Source organism: Eleutherodactylus coqui, chromosome 1 (genome assembly GCF_035609145.1).
Source record: "Eleutherodactylus coqui strain aEleCoq1 chromosome 1, aEleCoq1.hap1, whole genome shotgun sequence".
NCBI lineage: Eukaryota > Metazoa > Chordata > Amphibia > Anura > Eleutherodactylidae > Eleutherodactylus > Eleutherodactylus coqui.
The window spans coordinates 243,052,855-243,079,603 of NC_089837.1; the positions used below are offsets into that span (position 1 = coordinate 243,052,855).

At 39.9% G+C, this 26,749-nt stretch overlaps 1 protein-coding gene across 3 annotated transcripts in view; it reads left to right on the forward strand.

Annotated features, from left to right (window-relative positions):
* SOBP (sine oculis binding protein homolog) overlaps positions 1–26,749 on the forward strand; it is a 208,329-nt gene that overhangs the window by 172,802 nt on the left and 8,778 nt on the right. For all 3 annotated transcript variants that reach the window (XM_066607371.1, XM_066607388.1, XM_066607380.1), the window contains one exon: positions 16,808–18,756. In XM_066607371.1, coding sequence (XP_066463468.1) covers positions 16,808–18,754 — 1,947 coding nt within the window. In that variant the 3' untranslated portion in view covers positions 18,755–18,756. The remainder of the gene's footprint in view (positions 1–16,807; positions 18,757–26,749) is intronic.

The following is a 26,749-nucleotide window of genomic DNA, read 5'->3' on the forward strand; positions in this document are numbered from 1 at the left end:
AAGATTGTCGTGGCACATAACAGGACTAAATCACGCCCATCTGTTTAAGCCCTAAGTCCCAACTTGATCTGAGAAGGCTATGATTTGTAGACAGATCTGCATCTGAACCAGATAATATGCAGTTTGTGTTACAGGCATCAAGTTGTGTTTGTGTGCTAGATGCCTTAAAAATGGCATACTCCTTCATCAACATGATGTATCCTGCAAACATTATTTTTGCAAAGTTTCCACAATGATGAATACATGTATGTCTAGTTAAGATCTCTTTTTACCATTGTTTTCACAGCAGTACATCATTTACATAACATCACATAATAATCGGGGCATAACTATGGGGCTTGCATAGACAGCAGTTGTGCCTAGCCCCGGTGCCCAAAGGCCACGGTGCCACATAACAAGACACCAGTATTATAAATGGCATGCTAGTTGGGAGGCCCTGGTACAGATTTTTCATGCCTAGCGACATCACATTACTCCCCTCTTAGTCATCCATGTTCTTATAGGCTACGTCTCAGGTGCTTCAGAGGATTTCTTCTGGATAATCTTCTGATAGGTGTCATGCAGTTTCTCATTACCTTCCTGTAGAACCCTTGCCATATTAAAAGAAGAATACATAATTTACATTAATGAACTGCAATGCAGTGGGCCTACATCTGTCTGTCTTTTTGTCTAATGAATCAATTATATCTGTGTGTAATTACTCAAAACACTATGTATTGAATAACTGCAGCTTGTCTCTCTCAGAGGACTCTTGCATTGTAGAACGCATCTGAAGTGATCTGCTTCTTGGAAAGCTCATACTACTCTCTTGCTAAACGATTATCATTAGGAAATATCTTTTGACATTGTGATATATATGCAGAGGAATATTTAGAGACAAATATTTAGGTCAACATCATTTCCACCCCTCTCAACCCATGCAAGTTAGCATTTAAAGAATTTCCATCTAATGTTCCCTGAGAAACAGGATCTTAATAAAACAGAAATATTGAAGAGAGTGAAATATGAAGTACCAGTTGTATGGTATCAGATCAGTGAGAACTCTTATATAAAGGAATGTGGGAACTGATTGAATATTAAAATTCACTCTGGTGATATCAAAATTAGTAACATTAAAGTAGAATATACTGTAGTAGATAAGGAGCATAGTACAATAATCATGCCATACTTTACTTACTGTGCAGGTATCCGGTGGGTGCCTATCACTTTCATACAGTAGTTATCTCTGGATCCTGTTTCATTTGTGTTGTTACACTATGGGAGCCTTGATCATTGTTTTTTTATTTCATATGTGCTTTAGCATAACCTTATGTTTATGTAACGGTGGTAGATGACACAGAGTTCAAAATACAATGCAGACACCAGTCTACAAAAATATAGCTTTTTATAACCAGTAACAACAGGCAGATGTTCTTGAATGAGATAAATGAAAGATGGATAACCATAATGCTACACCGTTTTGTTTAGTGATAAGCCCTGACTATCACCACCTAATGATCATGACCTGGGGCAGATACAGAAAACAAAGTACAGTTGATACACAGTTTCACAGAAGATTTCCTGTATAATAGGACAGTTACATACTGTTTCTAGAGTAAGAGATAGTTCAATAAAGATAGTTGCTCTCCGCACACAGTCAACATTTATTGAAAAGATGTCTGCGAAGCCAAAGTACTACAAAGGACAAGATAAGTTCCTTTCAACGCAAAGCTCAAATGATGAATAAAATTATGTATGTCAAAGTCTCTTCCTTGCAGGCCTGCTTACAGTCCATCTCTGATTGTTTGTGTATGCAAAATTTTGTTTTTACTGAGGCACTTTTCTCACTTATGAACTCCAGAGTCCTTCTCACAGTGATGGAGGGTACAGAGTTGTCCAATATCTGTCACCAGTTACCAGAACATTCAACTGCCGAAGAAAGGATCAGTCTGTGTAATGGCTCCCATAGCCTTCCTATGGCTGTGGCCTTAATGAATTTGCAGTCCAATTTCCTGCCGCAAAACAGTCTCAGCACCCTTTTGCAGCCCAGCGCTGCTCCTGCCACAGAGTCTCTCAGATGCCCTAGTCTCAGACAGTTACACTTAATCGTCAGCGACTCTCCCCATCATTTCTTCTCTGTGGTGCGCTTCTTCTCACTTCCTCATCCTCAAGATGTCCGCTCCTGTTCCAAGGGTGAAGCTTCATTTTGGCATAAAAACATTCGAATGTGCGAATAATTGTTTGCATAGAAGTATGAATATTTGCAAATGCTATCGCATTTGTAAAGGCCCCGCTTCTGTATCCCCTCCCCGCTTGTAATTCGCCAGTTCCCAGGTGAAGAGATCATCAACAATGTGATATAATAATTATGGAGAGCTCACTTAAACTTGTACATACATTTGCCAGATGAAATCTTTGGCGGCAAAGCGTTGTGGCAGACCCCTACATTAGGCCGAGTAGATTGTTGGAGGTTTGGCTGACTTTCCTCCATTCAGGCAGGCATGTGGCTCATTGCACACCATTCTCTGGCCTTAGATGATGGTACTGAAGCAGAACCTACTGTGTCAGTAATGCTGGAACTTATGGATTTGCCAGTGTGGACCACCACTATTCAGGTAAGTCATGGCTCAAACGTAGATTGGGATTGGGGGTGTTTCTTCTTGGGAAAGCGTTCCTGCAGTTTTAAGACTTTCGCTGCTTCAGCTCTGACCTCTGTGCATTTACGGCACTGACAGCATGCGCCCACTTAGCTGATCAGTTAGGTACCCAAGTGACAGACCCCAGGTGATTAACTATTGATGACCTATCTTGAGGATAGGTCATCAATAGTATTTTCCATGAAAAACCCCAATAGTAGGATTTAACGTACAGACTCCCCCCCCCCCCCCCCCACACCTCCTTTCTGGTTCCTTCAGTCTCTTCTGAAGAGATTGTAACCCTGTAAATTGACCGCCCAGTTGCATTTTTCATCAAGCCATGTTTACATTATTTCTACTATATCATAGTTTTTCTCAGACATTCTCGTTTCAAGCACATCCACTTTTCTGACCAAACATCTTGCATTCGTAGATATACAATGTATACAGTTGTGGTTACTGTTTGTATTTATTATGCCACTTACCATCCTATTTGTTGCTCTGTCAGTTCTATCTGTACTAACTCCCTCACGACCCCGCTCAACCCCCATTCCTTAATTCCAGAACTCTGTCTACATTGTCTTCCCCCCTACTTCTGCTACTACTCTTGTTGCCACCCCCCAGTTCCTAGTTTAAACACTCCTCCAGCCTTCTAGCCATCATCTGCCCCAACACAGCTGCACCCTCCCCATTCAGATGCAGCCCCTACCTACGGTAGAGCCTGTAGCCAACAGCAAAGTCAGCCCAGTTCTCCAGGAACCCAAACCCCTCCTTCCTACACCAACTCTGGAGTCACTTGTTGACCTCCCTAATCTCCTGCTGCCTTTCTGGTGTGGCTCGTGTTACAGGTAGTATTTCCAAGAAAACTACCTTGTAGAACCTTGCCCTGAGCTTAGATCCTAGATCCCTCAAATCATTTTTAGGGGGCCTCTTGTGACTTTGTCATTGGTGCCAATGTGTACCATGACCACAGGATCCTCACCAGCCCCTCCCAGTAATCTGTCAACATGATCCATGATTTGTTGAACTCAAGCGCCAGGAAGGCAACACACCGTTCGATGATCCCAGTCTTTGTGGTAGATTGCCCTGTCTGTCCCCCTAATGATGGAGTTCCCCACCACTTGGTCCTGTCTAGCCTGCCCTGCACTTCCCTTCCCCTTCTTACTGGAGCAGCCATCTCCCTGGTGATCAGAGGGTACGTCATGCTGTAGCAGTGCTAACCCTGTAATGGCAACCCCCTCATCTGCCAACTTTGCAAACTTGTTGGGATGTGCCAGTTCAAGACTAGCATCCCTTGATCTCTTCCCTCTACCCCTCCTAACTGTCACCCAGCTAGCTTCCTGTTCATTCTGCTCTCCTGAACTACCCTCTACCCCCACATCTACCCCAGCCAGTTCCTGTTCAGTGAGCAGCAAACTCCTTTCCATATTGCCAATGTGTCACAGTTTTGGAAGTAGCTTATTTAGATCCATTATTTGGGCTTCCAAATGTGTAACATATTCACATCTCGCACAGCAGTATGCACCCTCGACCGCCTGCTCAAGAACTGCATACATGGCACAAATGCACACTGGACTGCATTGCCAAGCATGGAGCACATTCTTATTGGGCATTTACAAATTAATTTAAAATAGAATTGAAAATCAACTAGCTCACACTTTTCACGTGCCTCCACCCATTCACACTTTTTTTTCACCTATACCACACTAAGGCTCCTCCTGTTTGCTCGCTGTCAGTCTTACTGATTCACATGTCCACCGTTCGTTCACACTCACTGCTCATTCACTCTCACTTACACACACTCACTTGCTTCACACACCACTTGTTCACACTTTCTCACCTAAGAATATACTTATCAGCAGCAATCTTCTTCCTTGCAGCTCTTCTCCAGCCTTGTCGGGCTGCCAATGACATCACACACCAGGTGCAGGTTCAGTGTCACGACTTGCTCCTATCCTCTCTTACCGGCGTCCGGTCTCACTGGCCCCCTGCCACTCCAGGATCCACTCCTCTTCTCCCTGTTCCTCTCTCCCCGCCGGATGGGTGCTTCGGCGGCTCCCCAGCCTGTTCTTCTGGCAGCTTGGCAGCTCCCTGCTCCGATGTGTCCCTTGCTTCCTGCTCCCTGCATCACTGGTTCCCGCCTGACGTCACTTCCAGATCTGCTGGCGAGAAAGCAGTTCGGGAGCTGTAGTTCCCTACATAGCAGCTGGGAAAAGACGTAAATACATAAAGCTGTGTGAGTAAATCACCAGCTGTCTTTGTGAATAACCAGATAAGAGGTAGATAGAGTTGTGTGTGGATTGCAGTGGGAAGAAGAAGGTCAAATTTACTAGGGGGTTGGACATAAAACCAGAGTAGATAGAGGAGTTTAAATTTGGAAATATGGTTGCCTCCCTAAAAAGATGTGTTTTTAGGGCTTGCTTAACCCCTTGAGTGGCAGGCCCGGGAATTTTACGGAACGAGCTCCACTGCCCATAGTGATATAGCCGGAAGATTTCCAGGCTATGTTTCACTATCGGACCTGCAGAGCACAATGCCATAAACTGTGGCAGTGTGCTCAGCCTGCACAGACCCACACAGAACAGTGCAGGACTTAAAACAAAGAAGCGGGAAGATATAACCGATCTGCCGGTAACTTCCTGCTTCTTTTTTTGATCTCCTGCCCTGTTTATACGTCACCACAGAGACCATCAGCTTGTCAGAAGCCGGCCGATGGTCTCCGTGGCAGGGAGAGCTGGTGATCGGCTGTCAGAGGATAGCCAGGCACCAGCACTTACACAGCAGAGAATGAAGAAAACCGCCAATCCCTACTATGTTAACCTTTTACATGCCGTGGTCTATGAGACTGCAGCATGTAAAGGGCTGACAGAGGGAGTGGTCTCCCTCTGTCAGAGGATAGCTGGGCACCAGCTCTTACACATCAGAGAATGGAGAAAACCTACGATCTCTGCTGTTTAACCATTTACATGCGACCGTAGCATGTAATGGGCTGACACCATCGGACCTCCGGCAATGTGATTAGGGGTCCTGATGGGTCTCTGTAGAAGTCCCCTAAAGGGACAAAAAAAATTTAAAGAGTTGAAAAAAAAGTTAAAAAATTATAAAGAAATAAAAATGAAAACACCTTTCTCCCTTTACTTTGTAAAAAATTTTAAATGAAAAACAAAATTACACATTTGGTATCCTGTGTTCGTAGTAACCCAAAGAAGGAAGCTAGTACATTATTTAACCCCTTAATGACGCGGCCCCCTTTTTTTCCCCCATTTTCATTTTTTCCTCTCCCAGTTTAAAAAATCATAACTCCTTTATTTATTCATCGACGTTACTGCATGAGGGCTTGTTGCACCACGATCTCCCTTTATACATACCCCGATGCTACAGGACATAAATATACGTCCTGGAACGGGAAGAGGTTAGTCTGCATTGTGCACAGTATGGAAAAAAAATTAAAATGTGGCAAAAATAGCTATCCTAGCCTATCTCACCATACAAAAAAAACAGAATAGAAAGTGATCAAAATTCTGCACAGATCAATAAATGGTACTAATAGAAAGTACAACTCATCCTGCAAAATAAAAACCCTTACACAGATCCGTTGATAAAAAATTAAAATGCTAGGAGTCTTTGAATGCAGCGATAAAAAAATAATATATATTTTTTTTTTTAAACTGTGAAAAAGTAGCGAGAAAGAAAAAAACTATTACAATTTGTTATGGGCATAATCGTACTAGCCTGTAGAATGACTTTAATGTATTATTTATGTTTTAAATGTACAAAAATAGCAAAACATAAAAACACTGTATAAACTTGGTGTCGCCGGAATCGTGTTGACTCAGAGAATAATGTTATCACACTTTATTTTTTCTGCACGCTGAACGCCGTAAAATTGAAATCTAAAAAACAAATCGCAGAATTTCTTTCCCCAATCTCCCTTTAATATGCAATACATTATACATACCCAAATGATGCCATCAAGAAGTACTACTTGTCCCACAAAAACAAGCCCTCATATGGCTGTGTCAATGGAAAAATGAAAAAGTTATGGCTCTTGGAACGCGACAGGAAAATTAGTTGAAATTAAATGATTGGCCCATTTAAAAACCTGCCCTGGTGGGTCTGACAGGGTGGTAAGAAACCCGCCACTCAAGGGGTTAAAGCTGTGGGCATTTAGAATCAATCTGATTCCCTGGGGTAGTGCATTCCAGAGAAATGGTGTGGCTTGGAAAAAATCTTGGAAACAGGAATGGGGGTTCAAAGTAGAATTTAGGCTGAGGTCATTAGCCGAGTGTAGAGCACGGGTGGGATGGTAGAGATACGGAAGGAGATATGGGGGTGGGGGTGGCACAGCATTATGGAGGGCCTTGTGGATGAGAGTGATGATTTTAAATTATATTGTATATTTGATGGGCAACCAGTGCAGTGACTGACACAGGGTGGAGGCAACAGTGTAATGGCTTGACAAAAAGATAAGCCTGGCTACTGCATTCAGGATGGACTGGAGAGGAGGGAGGAAAATTTGCAGCCCTTATCTACCTGAATGCTACTGTAAACAGTTTAATAGATTCCCCTCAATGACTATAGTATTGCAACAGTTATTTAGTTACCTGAATGATGGCAAGATAATCTTAATGGGCAACATTATGAATGCTATTGTCATTGCACATGTGTGTCTTTATTTGTTCATGTGCTGCACAAGTGACCCACACAAGAGCAGCTTATTGCAATGCTTGGAACTAAAATGTGCAGGGCTTATACTACTGAAAAGGTGCCAGTACCTGGGGCAAAGACCAGCCACAGTTCAGTATCAAGTAACAGACTCTGTGTTTGTTTGGCTCTTTCTTTTGCATGACATTCCTGAATTTACAATGAGAGAAGGTGTCAAATATTATAGATGACTGGTTCAGTGGAAGGACATGTGCTCAAGGTAGATCCTGTACTGTAGCAAATTTGTTTCCACTATCAGTGGTGTTTTTAATTGGGAATTAATTATTCTTAAAAGCAATTTGAGGTACTGTCAAAAAAATATTTTCATTTAGCAAAAAAATGAAGTAATCTACATTTGTACCCTCACCTTATGTCTTCTCATACAGTCTATCTGCGTTGGTTTCAGTGCTCTATTGCAAATAAGCCCCAGAGCATACATATAACATGATATTCCTAATTGCAGTGTTTATCTAACACCTAAGGTTTACAGTTACAAGCTGTCAAATTTAGAAACAATTTTTAATGTGTGGAACCAATTAGTCATTGTGTAGTTAGACAAGTCAAGCGCTTTAAAGTACATCCAAAAAGTAACACTTACCCTAACACTTCATGTGCGAGGCATCCTCAAATTAATGTGATAAAAGAGTACTTTACACATACATATCACCTCAGCCATCCAGTGCTCGGTGCTCTTTTACAGAACTACCACCATTATGTCTGTACCAGGCATATTTAGAGAAATTTAGAGGAATTTGTACAACTTGGCTGTAGAAATATTAGCTAATTATAATAGTATATAGTATAAAAAATTGTACAAAAAATAGTACAGCAGTTGTCCACATGATCTGCTTAACTTTTTCTCCTTATTCATGACTATTGCTCCTTTTTTTTCCAATTGTAGGCTGTACTGCTAATGGGGTATTTAATAAAACAGCCATGTCAGGAGAGCTAACATATTGTACATTGCTAAATGCATCTGGTGGGTACCACTATCACTACCAGCCAAGTGTGTATACTTCCACCAACTATCCTACAGTCACCTATTATATAAGCACTAAAGGTAATGTTGGTATGTTTTCTATCATGTATAGAGAATAACCACAAACTTATGATAAAGATATTTTTACCTGCATTGTTACTTGGTTAGGAGGAAGTTATTTGAATGTCATATATAACACAATTATGTTAGAAAAAATTGTCACCGCGCTACGTGATACTTGTATTATATGTATGAAAAACACTTTGTCTTTAGCGATAAGCGTAAAGGCAAGTGATAATGTAGGACAGACACTTACTGGGAAGGAGGGGGGTGTGTAAATTACAGAAGCCCCCTCTTTGAAGTGTAGACTCCGAAACGCGTTGCCTGCCTGTTACGTTTTCCACAATCGGTGGATTATTAAATAAAACCTTGGACTTTATCCAGTACACCGGTGTGTATCTTCGTCAGTGATTGGAGTCTACACTTCAAGGAGGGGGCTTCTGTAATTTACACCCCCCCCCCTCCTTCCCAGTAAGTGTCTTTCTTACATTATCACTTGCCTTTACGCTTATCGCTAAAGACAAAGTGTTTTTCATACATATAATACAAGTACCACGTAGCGCGGTGACAATTTTTTCTAACATAATTGTGTTATATATTTCTCTTCGAGGGTTACCCTGTATCAGGGAGCCCCTTTTAAATGTCCTGCAGCTCTCCGGCTAACACATGGATCGGGTACTTGTGGAACCCCAGTGGAGTGGAGTTTTGAAAACCTTGTGGCGCATTCCTACCCTACTCATTATTTGAATGTCATATTCCTAAGGACTTTGAATTAAAATTATACAAGACACAAAAAAGTGTCGTACAAACTACATATAAGGATGGTTTAGTGATGAAATGCAAACAAACTTTCAAGAGTGCGTCCACTACTAAAAAATGTAGGTAGCAAATAGAGATGAGCGAACTTACTCGTTTAGGGCATTTTTGCACTCGAGCACCGCTTTTTCCGTGTAACCGACTACTCGGGCAAAACGATTCGGGGGGCGCCGGGGTGAGCAGGGGGTTGCAGAGAGGAGTGGGGGGGGAGAGAGAGAGCTCCCCCCTGTTCCCCACTGCTACCCCCCGCTCCACCACGCCGCCCCCCAAATCTTTTCGTCCGAGTAGTCAGTTACTCGGAAAAAGCAGTGCTCGAGTGCAAAAACGCCCTAAACTAGTACGTTCGCTCATCTCTTGTAGCAAAGCAATACTATAGCTTTTATTAATTCACACGTATTTTTATTAATATCAACCATTACAGGTTTACCTGCATAGAGCCGTGATGTTTGAAGAGCAGAAGTTATTGGTTGTCTTAGCTGCTGCCTTGTCCCTCTTCTAGTGGTAGTAACTGTAAGCTACGCCTAAGGCAAGAAATCAATATCAGCTAAAACCAGTACTTGCCCCCAACACATTTTTGGTCATTAATGCAATTATATCTGTGTCAACTGTACAACGGAACAAAAATATTGATTGTCTTACTGGAATTTATAATTCTTTTTTTGTTGAAATACATTAAAGCTGAATCATTATAATAAAGTTTACAGTATGACAAGATGATATTATTTGTATAATATACTACAGTGATTATTTCACACTCTTATATTTTAGCTTTCTAAGTTTTTAGCCCCTTAATTCCACAAGACGTAAGTGTAGATCCTAGCCATAAAAAGTATATATTTTGAAAAGCATATTTCAACTATCCAATCTTTTTGTTTTTGGGCAATAGGCCGCTGCTTCACATGATTCTCTTGCTGGAGGTATCTGGCGGCAGCTTTTCCCCCTCCCTACGCACAAGGCACACTTAGTCAAGAGTAACATGCATCTATATGGGAGATTAGGAAAGATAGCTGTAGCTATAGAATGGTCTTCATTTTTTTATATAGCGCATTGTCACACATTTTGTAAGAAGGCCACACTTAAAAAAGGCAATTTAGCTCTATTAAATATTTGCAAAAAAATTATTTTTCTTTAAGATTTATTTGAGGGAACAAAAACCACATACAAGCATCTGCACTACACTAGTACAATTGTTCATAGTGCTGAATTTGTAAACCATTTTTTCTCTTGTGTATGGATGCCAAATGAAACACTTACTAACCAAGTTATCAGATCCCACAAACCTGGCTTAGGTTTTACTCTATCAAAAGAGACTAATATTCTGCTGATGCTATGCCTTTTATGTGGTTTACTGGAGTACAATGTTTCACAGGAAAGAAGTTGAATGAGCTCACATCCATTCAGCTTTTAAGTAGTAGTCGGGCAAAATGCCATGGAAATATAAATAGCAGGCCCCACAGTGAGCCTAATTTAACTTTTTTTATCACTCTGTTTCCTTGCTGCACTGAAATAAATAGCGGAGCATAATTTCATTGAATTATAGTATTGAATGTGTAGCACATAATCTTGAATCTTCACTCCATTCTGTGATTCTTCTCATAAGATGGGCTGAAGTTCCAGTGATGTTGTCAGTGCTCCATCATATTGGAGTGTCCGACTCATGACTGTTTCGTGTAGGACATATTAAGATGACAAATAAGCTTTCCATGTGTAGGGCTATTCTCTCTTGCAGACTGCCACAGGCAACAGTTATACCGTTTTATTAGCTAATGTTTTATACCCGTTGCTCAATTCAATCGATTTTTGACCCTTTTAAGACTAGAGATATTTGGGTTTTTCATTTTCATTTTATCATCCCCACCCTCCGAAAGCAATAAAATTTTTATTTTTCCATCACCGTAGCCTTATGAGGGCTTGTTTTTTCTTGGGACACATTTTATTTTTTAATGGTACCACTTAATGTGCCATATAATGGACATTCTCAAGTTACAATGGCCTCAGGATACAATATTTTCAACATACACTGGTGTTTATTGGGCTGTTGTAGCTTTCTAATAGATACAACACACAATGACACAGGCAGTTTGGATCTGAGCCATGTGCATTTTTCTGGAAAAATCAGCTAATTAGCATAGGCATTTCACTAGTAAATCCCCTGTATTACAAAGGGCATAAACTGACTGGCGCTTCTCTATAAGTACAGTGCGGTTCTGTACTGCCCTTTACCCAAGCTAGGATGAGCGGCTCCTTTGAACATCAGATTGCACAGCTGAATTTTAGTTTTCTGTCCTCTACATAGAAAGTGATTTACAGCTCTTAGTTATCTGCTTAATTTTCTTTCATCTACGCTTTGTATTACTTGTGGTTGATATTTTGGAACATTGGAACCAATTACCAGTTTTCCATAGCAATATGATTTCAATATACAATACTTTCACTATACAATTGTCTTTCCGAAACTTATTAATACTGTATGTTGAGCGGCCACAACAATGAAAAACTTTTTAAAACTTGTAAGTGCGGTGAAATGGAAAAAAATGCAATTTCGCCATTTTGGGGGAGATTTTCTTGTATGGTGTTGACAGTGTGGAAAAAACATCATGTTATCTTTGTTCTATGGGTCAGTAGAATTATGGTGACAAAAATGTACATAGCATTTTATGTTTTGCTTTTGAAAAATGAATAATGTTTTCTATAAATAAAATAGTTTTTTTTGTCGCCATATTCTGAGACCCATAGTTTTGATTGGAGCCAATTTGGGGTATACATGACTGTCACTCTGCAGGATAAATAATGCAGTATTGTAATAGTTTGGATTTTTTGGCAAAAAAATAGGAAAAGTGCATTTTTAAACTTTTTATTTTATTTTTTTTAATTAAGACAAAAATAATTATGTATATAAATTTACTTTCACTATGATTGTACAGACCTGAAAAATAAAATGAACATGCTTTTATGACTCTTGAGAGGTGGGGGTAAAAAAAATAAAAAGGTTAAATTAAATTTGCATGTAACCAAAATAAAATAATTCTGACATTGAAATAATACTGTCAGTAACTGACAGGAACTTGTTATGGATCCTTCTGGAGTTCACTGAAAGCCTTGCAAGATTTCACATGGTTAGGCTGTATTAGACTGTTGAATCTACTGGTCTATTGGGTACCAGATTAAAGAAATTGTGGTTGTGTACACACAAAATTTTAAATTTTTCAGTAGGTTTACATCACTTCTGTGGGAGTTCTTTAGATTTAACATATGATTGTAACCTGATGTTACGTTGCTGACACATAGCAGTCAATGTATTGGAAAACTATCAGTGGCAGTCATTACTACTGTTGTCCACAAGTACGGCTTTAGCACTGAATTGTAATACACCATAGATTACAAAGTGAGAGTATTGTGCATGAAGATCACAGAGGTTTAACACCATTTTGTAATTTATATCTAGAAATGATATACCTAAAAAAGTTGGGTGGCTTTGTAAAAACATTAAGTATAATGATCTTGAGTTATTCAGACTATATTACAGCACAGAGCTGCATTCATAGTTCTGCTGGTTGCTATTGAACCCAGTTAACAGCTTATTAACAGTCACTTCCTTAATATCATAGAGGAGCTCATACAAGGCAATGATGTCTGCTGTATAGTAGACAGGGAGAGTTAGGAGATCAGATTGAAGATTTCACCATCTAGAGTGTAAATTGCCAAAGCAAGGCTTTTTAAGACATTGAACTAGTGAAATGCTGGGAGATTAGCACATGTAAAAGTGAAGGAATAAAAATGCATTAGTCAATTAGCATGAATTTCTGATCTAGGTAAATACTTACTATTAAAAAACACTGGCTGGTGTTTAAAAGCACCCATATACTCATGTAGGACATATTGCATACATGGATAATTCTGGAGTTATAGCTCAAAATGAGTTAAAATTTTGGATGTTACTTGCCACGCAGATAGCAGATTGGTACAAACGACATTTCACATCTCGCAATAGGAAGATTAAAAAACATTGCACTTCGTGCCAACATTTTGCACTGTAAATAATCTGTTTTCTGCAGAAGATGATGTATGTACATAAATAGTATTTAAATTGGTTTTTGGGACCCTCATGTACTACTTTTATACTTGTTTTTGGTGGCTCGTAAAATGTAATGTGATATGTCTGCTCTTGCTCTATGCCCTTCCTCACACTCCACAGTGTACTTCCAAATTGTAGTAAGTGAAGTAAATTAAGTCACTGGGTGCTTAAAATTGAGCTAATTGGGCTTTCACACGATAGCAATAAGGGATGAGACGTTGGTTTACTATTAGCGGCTATTAACATCAAAACCTGAAGTGTGGTTGTATAGATGAGACTTAAAAATTAGCTTTGCATGATCTAGTTATATTTGTGACAAGTCAAAGTTTGCATTATTTCTCTCAAAATTCAAATATATTTGTCAGATTTGGCAGTGTATTAGTTTATGAATAATTGGAACCACACAAACATCACGGATGGGTAAATGATATATTTCTTCTATCCTATCCAAAAATGAAGGCATCAGGAGAACTGCTGACATCTGTTTATCTGTTTATAGCAATGGCAAGAGAACCCATATTAATTCTTGTTCAAAATGCCATACGAAGGAAAGGCACTAGTGCAAACAAGAGTTGCATTTGAATTGTAGATCATGTCTTAGCCATCTGTGAGAACGGATGGTGTTGAGAAATTAATGTGTTAATGAAATCACAATAATTTCACAGAAGCAGTGAACGGGAATCTTAAGACGATGGTTTTAGAGTTAGGTGATGATGGAACTGTTAATAGGCAATGCCTTTTGGTCCTGGAAAATAGTTCCAAAATAACTATGTGACAAGTCTTACTGTGTAAGGTTAACAAAGAACACTGTGTCAATGCAGTATTAGGCTTCGTGTGTACAAGGCAGAGCTATAGGAACATCCATATGCTGCTAGGTACAGGGTTATTTTACCGAGTTATCCTCCACTAGGAGTTTTGTTTCCGGGGAAAAATAGCTCCATAGTACTTTATTTGATAGAGCATTCCATGCCGTAATGAAATCTGAGATATTTGGAGGCCTAGTACTCGATACAACCATGTGGGTGCCATATTACTACTCAGCACAGCTTAGAGGTTGTATAGCGCCAAAAATCCCTGGTGTGCATGAGTCCTAAGAGGTATAATGAAAACAAAGGTTTGGTACTGTGTTAGCCAGTAGAGCAAAATGTGATTGTTCCCAGCAAGAGAAACCAAGTAATCCTGTAGATATGATACCTTTTAGTGGCTAACAAAAATACATGATGTAATAGCAAGCTTCCAAACCAACGCAGGATTCTTCTTCAGGCTTAAATGGAATACATCTGAAGATGTATGAATATATTTATACACACTTATAACATACATACTTATGACATATCTGTGCCTTGTCATAAGTATGTATGTTATAAGTGTGTATAAATATTCATGCCTCTTCAGAACAATCACATTTTGAGTCCTAAGAGTAACTACACTTTAAAATTCTAGGTCTATCCTGTCTACTATATCTTTCTAGTACAACCAATACTTAAAACAGGCATTAAGATTTGTCTGAAATCACCTAGATTTAATTTACGGATGACAGTTTTGTCATGAATAACTCGTCCAGCTTACTAATATTAATATCCATGGAAACAGCTATTGAAATTCACTGTTTTTTCCAGGTTATTGGCACTAATGCTCACTTATTTATAACCTACAGATCGCATAACAACTACACTTTTATAAAGTGAAAAATAGCATTTGTTCAGTTTAAATGTTGATTGTTTTTCTAACATAAAATATACAAATACAGATTTTGAGAAATTGCGTTAATTATTGTTGAAACAGCAATAATAACAACAATAATCTTTGTTTATATAATGCCGACATATTCTATAGCACTTTACAGGTCAGAGGGAACATAGACAAAATAAGACAATTCCTTAGGCCTAATGTCAATGGGCGGGTTGGATTCCATGCATGGGGGCCTGCAGCCGAGGAGCCTGCATACCTGTGCAGGCAGGCAGCAGCATCCACGCAGACCTCTGTACTTCTGGGTTTTCTGTACTGCGGATGGTCTGCATGGCTCGATGTCGGACATGCACAGTACAGATTTTTTTTTAAATCTCCTGCTTTTCTGCGGGATCCACAGCCCATCTGCAGTGTCAGCAGCGGACAGGCCACGGATCAAACGGCTTCCATTGACTTCAATGAAAGCCGTCCGTGTGGGAACCAAACAGAAATGAAGCATGCTGTGATTTGTTTTCCAGACCAAAAGGTCTGCAAAACAAATCCGCATGCTTTAATTAATTTACGGACGCCCATCCTTCCCTATGGGCGGCTTGATTGCGGATCTCCACTTCTGCAAATCAAATCTGCCCGTGGACATTGGGCCTTACAGTATTAAACCTATAGACAGTTTGAACAATAGCAGTGAGGTTCTGCTTGCCAGAGCTTACAGTTTATGAGGAAATGGGAACAAGTGAGTTATCCAGCCAGCCAATCACCATCAGACGTAACAGAATGGCCAGCCCCCTCTAGTAAGAAGGACTGGTATTTATATGCAGCAGACTGGTGGTGATTGGCTGACTGGAGAACGCCACACCATCGGCCAGCTAAATCAACCACACCTGCAGCAGTGTGCTCCTGGAAACCTATAGAACTACAGGTTATAGGAGAACAACGTGACAGTGGTCTGACCATCTTTTACATAAGTAGGGTAGTATATATAAAGCTGTATGAGCCAGCCACCAGCAGGCATTTGTGCATGGAAAGGTGCATTATGATGTATGCATGTGGGGAATACAGTGGGATGAAGCAGGTCAGGTTCTGAGGAGGAATGTAGAAGCAGTGTAAATGAAAAGTAGTTCGATTAGGGAATATAATAGGCCTCCCCCCAAAAATTGTTTTAGATCTTAAAACTGTGGTTGTTGGGGATTAACATCTTGTAGCTAGGAGTGAAAGGTTCAGATTATGAAGAAATTTAGTGTAAGGTTATTAGCGGAGCGGAGAACACAGGTAGGATGGTAGACAGATGAGGGAGGAGATATAAGACTGTACAGCAGAGTGATGAGTTTAAATTGTATTCTATGGTGAATGGGATTCTGGAGATGTGTATAAGATGTAGGTGACATAAACATGCACATGATTGAATATAAGGAGTGAAGGTATGAGCGTGCTGCCTAGGAGTTATGGCAGTACCTACATGCCTTAAGAACATGTAATTCTTTTGTGCAAGGTTGTATGGTACATTTGTAACCGTTGACTACATGGTTGATTCATTTTTAGGTACTACATTTTATAAGCATATAAAATCAAGTTGAAACTCATGAAACAGAAATAAATAGATAAAAAATCTGTAAAGTATAGAATGAGACAAATAGCTGATAACAATAGTCGAGTAACATAGTAAAATCAGCCATAAAGAGAAAGGCACAAAAAATGTTTGCTTTGGCTGATACCGAAGATAAAACATCAATTATATAGCACTCTAAAACAACATACAATTTGATCAGCATGCTAAATGAGTGGATGTTAGTTTTTATGTTTTGTCAAGTTCATCATATGTTTTATACTACTGTTATTCCTTTTCACATTGCTGATTTTATTACTTTATTTTAGGTATGTGATTGGTGTAAACACATACGGCATACAAAAGAATACCTGGACTTTGGCGATGGAGAAAGAAGGCTTCAATTCTGCAGTGCAAAGTGTCTTAATCAATACAAAATGGACATTTTTTACAAAGAAACACAAGCCAACCTTCCAGCTGGACTGTGCAACACATTACATCCTCCAGTTGATAATAAAGCAGAAGGCACGGGGGTACAGCTGCTGACTCCAGATTCCTGGAATATACCGTTGACAGATGCTCGAAGAAAGGTTCCCTCCCCAGTGTCTGCAGCTGGCCAAATGCAAGGTCCTGGATCATCAGCCTCAACCACTGCATCCCCTTCTGAAATTGCCAACAGCTCAGCTACTAAAATCCCCACACCTGTTCCCAAATCCATTCCTCTGAATGAAAGCCCAAATATGGCCTCAGTTTCTGTCCCACCACCTGCCAGCATTGTGCCTCCCATGGGCGTACCACCCAGGAGTCCTCCAATGATTATGACAAATAGAGGACCGGTTCCTCTGCCTATATTCATGGAACAACAAATGATTCAACAGATACGTCCTCCCTTTCTAAGGGGCCCTCATGGCTCAAATCCTAATAGCCCTTTGCCTAGTCAAATGATTCCTAGTATGGGTCCACCCCCAGGTGGGCCTAGAGTTCTGGGACCTACATCAAGTCCTATGCATAGACCAATGTTATCACCTCACATTCACCCATCAACTACACCTACAATGCCAGGCAATCCACCAGGACTGATTCCACCACATCCGCCTGGAGGTCCTATGCCTAGTCTTCCTTTCCCTCCAATGGGCATGATGCCAAATGGTCCTATACACATGCCTCAGATGGTAAATTTTGGTTTGCCATCTCTTGCTCCTTTAGTGCCACCACCTACCCTTTTAGTGCCATACCCAGTGATTGTCCCTTTACCTGTTCCAATACCTATTCCCATACCAATTCCTCATGCAGTAGATTCCAAGCCCCCAAATGACTTCTCCAGTAATGGTGAAAGCATCATTCCAAGTTCATCCAGTGATGGCCCAGGAGGAAAGCCAAAAGAAAACTCTTTGTTCCTGAGGGATTCCAAACAAAGGTCTTTTAAGCCTTCTGAGACTTCACCTGGTGGTTCAGGGCTCTCTTCTCACCAGGCTCCAGTCGCTCAAGAACATTTGAAAACTGAAATAGTGGATTTGACACTGAGGACAGTAAGCCCGGAAAACATTAAACCTAGCATCACTAATACACTTCAGTTGCCACAGGATGGGGTCATAGATTTAACTGTGGCACACAGGTCTAGACTCCGTAATGTAATTCATAAAGCTGTTAATACGCAGTTAAAACTTGAATCTGAACCCATCAGTGTTGTAAATTTGGCTTTTGGTAACTCAGATAGAGCCAACTGTAATAACTGTATGGATGGTAGTAACCCAGTGGAAACAAAGTTGTATTCATCCAACGAATCTAATTTTGGTGATTCAAACTCACGGGCTCCAAGTAACCCAGGACATGAAAATAGTGCCACGGTTTGTAATGTGATTGTAAATGGTACAAAGAACACAGAGGGCACTAAAAACTCTGATAAATCACATGAACAGAAAAAGACATTAGACAAGGAGCCAGTAGTTAGTGAGTTGGAATCTGTTAAAGAAAATAATTGTGCTTCAAATTGCCACTCGGAGCTTGAAGCCAACAAGAAGACTCTTGTGGAAGAGTCGCTGACAACAGGGGACAAACAAGATCCTAATCTAAACAATCCTGCAGATGAGGACCATGCTTATGCTTTGAGGATGTTGCCTAAAACAGGCTGTGTTATCCAGCCTGTGCCAAAACCAGCAGAAAAGACTGCAATCTCACCATGTATAATCTCATCTCCAATGCTCACCACAGGGACAGAAGATTTGGAGCCACCACTCAAAAGGAGGTGTCTCCGTATTCGAAATCAAAATAAATAAAGGTTTGTGAAAAAAAATTATCCATACGATTTTAATTCCTCGAGTTTTTATGATTATTGCATTAAAAATGGAACAGAGTTCCTGGCATTAAAACAGCAAGACAAAACCTATTACTTCATCTGCTGTGCTCATGTTTCTTTTTAAGTCTATCACTCAGTATATTTTTATTGTTGCATTTGTTTCAGCAAACAACAGTAATGATACATATTGTGTCTTACTTTAATTTTCCCTAGATACCCAAAATGTAAATAATGCGATTTTTACTTAAAAATGTAATTCAGGTCTCTATTTTTTGTAGTTCTTAATAGGCTATCTTACTACAAAATCATGGTTCTCTTAATACAAAAACTGGACATGTTTAGACCTCTGCTGAGATTGTGTCTTTTTTAATCATCTTATATTCTAAAATAAGTTTACTACCAAAATTACAGAATTGTTACACATTTTGCTTAAAATGTCAATGTACTGTACACATAGAAAAGATTGGGGTAGTAGCACTTCATAGGTTAACAGTACCTACATAACGCTAGTGGGGATTAAGAAGAAGGCATGATGAAGTGACCATCTGGAAATCTCTAAAAAGGTAAGGCTTAGAAACAGCTTTTATGGCAGTATGTCATACCGCGTAAAAGTCGCACCCGGTTTTGCCCATACTGTCACTTTAATAGGAGGAGTCTAATTTCTTTTACACAGATATTCAGGTCTGTTACTGCACACTGTAGAAATCTGAAAAGGCTTCTCTCTGGTTTTACTATGGAAGTTTACTTTACTGGGGTTTTTAGATTCAAAAAGTGCGATATGACACACTAGAAAGTGTCTTACGTACTGAAACTGGGATCCAGAGGGAAAGGGTGTGTACTAAAGTCAGATCTGAACAGATTCTATAAAGTGTGCACCATGAACCCTAAGAGATCTGACTGCGTTATCCTTCAGACCAAGCTTAATCCTTTGATAAAATACATAGAAAAATCATTATAAAATGATACCCTATGCAGCTCACTAATATAATGCTAATTATAATATTATATAATACTACTGGAAATGATTACTTTAAGGATGGAAGTAGTATATGTGTGCTGACCTGGCAGTCCAAAAAATTAAAATTCTCAGCAGTTACTGACCTCTCTCACTGCAGCCTGGCCCTATTTATAACAGTCTTTAGTCTAGATCTAATCTATGAATGGTGCCCTGAGCAGTACCTTCTAATAGTCCCATTGTTCCAACTGTGCCCATACATTGGCCAAAAAACACTTCCATACCATATAGTGCAGAAAAACTTAATACCATATAGTGTGGCAACTGGTGTGCCCTGTGTGACCCCCACAAGTCGCTTACCTGAAAGAGTATGTTCACATGGTGGAATTTTGCCATGAATTTGATGTGGAATGTGCATGGCATCTGCCCTAATTTTGTGGCAAATCCGTGTCCCAATATTTTCAACTGGATTCTATGTTGTAGTCTCTATGGCACAGATCTTTTCAGCACACGGATTTGATGTGGATTCCGCTCCAAATCCACACAGAATCTGTGTGAGAAATTCCATACTCGTATTTGCCCATTGAAAAGGTCTAAACACACATGCTGATTCACGAATATACAGTTTTTAGGGACGGAATTTGCCGGAAAGACCCGCACTAGATTTTGCCATGTCAACATACTCTAAGACTGGTCTAGTAGAACGCATTCTGTGTTAAAGTGAAGTTTGTGGTTTATACCTGCAATGGAAAGGTTTATGAATTTTAGTGGAAGCTGAATTGAAGGGAAACATGTAATAATTTGAGTTTCTGCACACATCATAATTTAGGATTTAGGGACCTCAGCAAAATCCTTAAGGGATTACATCTTCTATTCACCTCCTACAATACAATAATCGATAGATGCCATTGCAATCATATATAAGTATTCTCTAAATGAAATGAACAATGAACATTGTTCTGTACTGACTATATGTCTCTACAATATGGAAAATGTTGGGATATACATTTTCTTTCTTTAAATCACCATTAATGTTTTAATTATACACAGATATCAATTTCATCATCCAGTTTCATGTATGCTCATTGATTTATATTTCTGGAGTTCCTTAGTATTCTTGATCCTAGTATAAACATGTACAGATGTAGCAAATGTTAACTTGACATTTACAATGCACTACAATACTGTAAATCGCGTTCTTACGATGTACCAACTATTGTAAACGATTGCTACATCTGTACTTCTCTTTAGTTAATCCAGTCCTACCATTGATAGAAAACTGCACCAAAGCTGCATTGTGTGAGCAAGGCTTAATAATATTTTACCTACAAAAAAACTTAACAAAAATGGTCCTTCGACCCTTGTCCTGTACTGCCATCTTGTGACCGGTTGTGTACTAGATAATGTATTGTAAGAAAACCTCTGTAATAATCTCTTAAACTGCGTATGGATCTTTATGTGGTTCATTTTGGTTTATGGGACATTTTATATGGTTTTCTATGGTATATTAGTTAAAGTTCCTGTTCTATAGTACTTTACATCTTAAGTAGATGCTTCATTTTTGTATTCCAAGTGGAATTTAAGAAAATTGGGATTTTTTTTATAATCTATAGTCTCCAAAAAAGTCAATATGTTACATAATTTGGGTGGATTTTCCAAGGTCGCTATTCCAATGAACACCATAAGGGCTCTTTCACACGAGCGTATTTACGTTCTTTTGGCCACGTCGTTAAATTGCGAGAACAGCCATTTTTCTGCAATCACGGACAGCGTTTTCTTGCCCATTCACACGACTGAGGGCGACATTTCTAGCGAAAAACTCCTTGGGATGCCTCCAAATGCCCATATATTAGCACCTGTAAGCTTTTTGCAGCATTAGACGCTGCTAAAATGCCTCACCCTTCCTTTTTTTTTCTAGCTCCCATAGGAGTCTATGGGAGCTGCCACCGTATATCGGGCAAAAGATAGTTCCTGAACTATCTTTTTAGCCACCGTATTTACGCCGGACTTATTTCAATCGCGTATGGTCCATTTTTGACAGTCTGAAATATATAGGATACATATATTTCCCGTCTGAACGAATGCGTTGGAAACCAATGCTTCAAATGGTTGCATATATCGGTCGGCCGTAAAAACGTCACTGTTTATGCGCGCATGTAAATAAAGCCTAAGGGTCATTTTTAGGGTCATTTGCTGATGGTCATGCTATATCCATCAGCAAACAGGATCACTGAATATGATTGCATTTGACTATTTTCAAAAAGAAGTGACCTTGTAATCATGATACATATTTCTCATAGAATGGTAGAGTTGAAAGGGACCTCCAGAGTCATCGGGTCCAACCCCCTGCTCAGTGCAGGATTTACTAAATCATCTCAGACAGATATTTGTCCAGCCTTTGTTTGAACACTTCCTTTGAAGGAGAACTCACCACCTCCCGTGGTAACCTGTTCCACTCATTGATCACCCTCACTGTCAGAAAGTTTTTTCAAATATCTAATTTGTGTCTCCTTCCTTTCAGTTTCATCCCATTGCTTCTAGTCTTTCCTTGTGCAAATGAGAATAGGGCTGATTCCTCTGCGGGGTGACAACCCTTCAGATATTTGTAGACCACTATTAAGTCTCCTCTCAGCCTTCTTTTTTGCAAGCTAAACATTGCCAGATCCTTTAACCGTTCCTCATAGGACATGACTTGCAGACTGCTTACCATCTTGGTAACTCTTCTCTGAACTTGCTCCAGTTTGTCTATGTCTTTTTTAAAGTGGGGTGTCCAGAACTGGACACAGTATTCCAGAATATATCTGACTAAGGAAGAGTAGAGGGAGATAATTAACTCACGTGATCTAGACTCTATGCTTCTTTTAATACATCCCAGAATTGTGTTTGCCTTTTTGGCTGCTGCATCACATTGTTGACTCATGTTCAGTCCATGATCTATTAGTATACCCAAGTCTTTTTCACATGTGCTGCTGGTTAGCCCAATTCCTCCCATTCTGTATGTGCTTTTTTATTTTTCTTGCCCAGATGTAGGACTTTGTATTTCTCCTTGTTAAATGCCATTCTGTTAGTCGCTGCCCACTGTGCAAGCTTTTCTATCTTTTTGAATACTCTCTCTCTCTTCCCTAGTGTTATCTATCCCTCCTGGCTTTGTGTCATCAGCAAATTTGACCAGTTTCCTATCAATTCCCTTCTCCAGATCATTTATAAAAATGTTGAACAACACTGGGCCTAGGACAGAGCCTTGTGGTACCCCACTTGATAGATTCTTCCACTTGGATGTACAGCCATTTATGACCACTCTTTGAGTACTATCACTGAGCCAGTTCTTAATCCACCTAATAGTTGCCTTGTCAATCCCATATTTGGTCATTTTTTCAATACGTATAGTATGAGATACTTTGTCAAATGCTTTACAAAGGTCAAGAAAAACTATATCCACCACATTTCCCTGATCAACCAAGTCAGTGATACTATCATAGAAATAAATTAGATTCGTCTGGCATGACTTGTTACAAACTCATGCTGGCTCTGGTTAATTACTCCATTTTCATCAAAGTACTTGAATGCATGCTGTTTAATAATTTGTTCAAAGATCTTTCCCGGTATAGAGGTCAGGCTCACAGGCCTGTAGTTTCCTGGATCCACTTTCTTCCCTTTTTTGAAGATAGGGACAACATTTGACCTTTTCCAATCTTCTGGGACTTCTCCTGTTCTCCAGGAATTTTCAAAAATGACAGCGAGTGGTTCAGCAATTACCTCTGCTGCTTCCTTTAGTATCTTAGGATGTAATTCATCTGGACCCTGAGACTTGAATTCATTAGTTAGCTAAGGGTTCCTTTACCATCTCTCTGCTTACAGATAGCCTGCATTCTTTTATTCCCCCAATAGCACAGGGAAGATCAATTAATGTTCCATCTACTTTCTGAGAGAAAACAGATATAAAATAAGAATTTAAAAGTTCGACCTTCTCAACATCATTCTTAACCAATTCACCATTTTCATCTTGTAAGAATCCAATAGCATCTTTGACTTTTCTTTTGCTTTTGACATACCCCCCAAATCCTTTTTATTGCTTTTGGCCTCTGTTGCAATCCTCAATTCATTATTAGCTTTAGCTTTTCTGACACTTGCCCTACAGTTTCTGCAGGCCGTATTATATTCTTCTTTAGATATTTCCCCCTCTTTTTATTTGATAAACATATTTTTCTTTGTTTTTAACATGTGTGCAAGTTCTGTGTTCATCCATCCTGGTCTCTTTAAATGCTTCCCATTTTTCCTTCTTTTAGGAATTGCTAACAATTGTGCTTTGAGAATCTCATTTCACAATATTTCCCAACCTTTTTGGACATTACTGTCCTTAAGAACATCCAGCCATTGGATTCTTCCTACCCTTTTTTCTGAATTCATTGAAATCTGCCTTTCTGAAATCCAACCTTGAGGTCTGAGTTTTCTCAGGTCTTCCTCTTTTTTTTATACAAAATTCAAGGATAGCATGATCACTGCCTCCTAAGGACCCAGCCACCCTTATTTTCTCCCTGTTGGTAAGAATTAGGTCCAAGATAGCAGATCCCCTTGTTTTCTCTTCGAACCTTTTGGAAGATAAAGTTGTCAGCAAGAGCGGAAAAGAATTTGTTGGATCCATTACTTTTACCTGAGAGAGATTCCCAACGGATCTCCTACAAACTTAGAGGCAGGCTATAAGGCTGTTATGTGGCTCTTGGAGAGAAGGATCCCGACCTAGGTGGGTTTGATCCGCTTTGCAATTGGGTGGCAAGAAATTGTGCAGGACTCCATTCTCTAGAGCAGTGTTCCCCAACTCCAGTCCTCAGGGACCGCCAACAGGTCATGTTTTCACTATTTCCTTAGTATTGCACAGGTGATTTAATTATTGTTGGTGCCTCAGACATTGTCACAGGTGTTCTTACCATAGGATATCCTGAAAACATGACCTGTTGGTGGTCCTTGAGGACTGGATTTGGGGACCCCTGCTCTAGAGCAGTGTTTCCCAAATTTTTGCAGCCATGGAGTCCTTTTTGAAGCAAAGTGTGGTCAGGGGTGTGGCTTATCACGGCATATTATTTTTACCTCCATCTTTATAAAAAAGACAAGGCCGCTTAAAAAAATACAGGGAGTAATGCTGAAGCACTGGGTGGGCCATTGATATACATTATATTTAAAATTAACAACCTGCAAAATTAAATCCCGCACCACATGTCAATATCCACACGGGTTTGTGCAGATTTTTTCCACAGCGTGTGGATGATTTTCAAAATCTCATCCACTTTGCTGCTACAGGTACTATAAATTCCACAGCAAATCCACCCCGTGTAGTAATAGTGACCCCTATTGTGGCCCCAGTAGTAATAGTGACCCCATATATTGGGGGCCCTGGTAGTAATAGTGACGTCCTATATTGGTGGCCCTGGTAGTAATAACATCTCCTATATTAGCCCCAGTAGTAATAGGGACCCATATTGCAGTATTGCGGCCCCAGTAGTAATAGGTGACCCCTATATTGGCCCCAGTAGCAATAGGTGACCCCTATATAGGCCCCAATAGCAATAGGTGACCCCTATATTGGCCCCAATAGCAATAGGTGACCCCTATATTGGCCCCAGTATTAATAGGTGACCCCCACAGTAGCCCCAATAGTAATAGGTGACCCCCAACAGTGGCCCCAGTAGTATTAACCCCCTCAATAGCAATATTGGCCCCAGTAACATTAACCCCCCCTCACTAGCAATATTAGGCCCAGTAATATTAACCCCACAAAAGCCGCAGTAATAATGTTAACCCCCTCAGTAGCCACAGTAATAAGATTAACCACCTCAGTAATATTAATCCCCCCAGTAGCCACAGTAATATTAACCCCCTCAGTAGCCACAGTAATAATATTAACCCCCTCAGAATAACCTATCAGTAATATTAACCCCCTCAGTAATAATAACCCCACAATAGTCCCAGTAATAATAGTTCCCCAACTCATATACTTACCTCTTCCTTGTAGTCAGCAACGCTCATTCCCTGCTCAGCGCTGATCCCGGGTGCACACTGACGTTAGTGAGTGAGCCAGGAACGTTTCTTCCCCTGTCCTCTACTGCGGAACTAAGGAGAGGACTCAGGGGAGGATTCCGGCTGCACACTGACATCAGAGTGTCAGCCAGTAATCACCACAGTGGTGAGCTGCCGTCGGCACATGTGCCTCAGGTTCGCCACCATGGACCCTTGGTCAGAGCCCCTGACTGTCGCTCGCGGAGGACAGTTTGGGAACCGCTGCTCTAGAGGAACTGCATAGTTTGCAAACAGAAGAGTTGAGAATTTGTCTGACAGAAAGGGAATGGAGGGGGAAACAAACAGAGTCTTGCTTTAGCAGGATACGGGTTGTCTATAACTGACAGCAGAACTTGAGCACCTGTGCTTCCTTATATTTTGTCAATTCCAGCATTTGCAATACAGCATGAATTTATTAGTGTGTCACTGTGCATTTTCTATGGTAGTCGTTATATAACGGTATGGAAGTGGTAGTTATAGGGGGGATGGGATGCAAGTGCCAATTTCTGGTTATATGATCATGTTGATACTAAGATTAGACAATGCTTCTAGCAGTGTTTCAAGCAATATATGCAATAGATACAGCACATTGATTTCTTATTCCAGTAAAAATAAAAAAGCAGTTTGACTGTAACTCGGTAGCAGTAATGTTGGCAGACCCAATCCATTGAATTCAGTAATAATTTTTGTATAAATTAGTTGCTGATGAGTTATAAATAAAGAAGATGGTATGCTGTAAACCATCTGGCCTCTAATCACAGATGACATTGCTAAAATTAAAATGAACAATTCAGAGAAACACATTAGAAGCTAGATTAGACGTTTTATAGCTGGCTGCCCTTACTCTGCCTGCTGAATACATTAATGCTCCAGAAAAGAAATATCCCTATATTATCCAAATATAACTAATTCTATTTTAGTAGATTTTTATTTCATGTCATCCTTTATTTAAATTTCATCATAATAAGA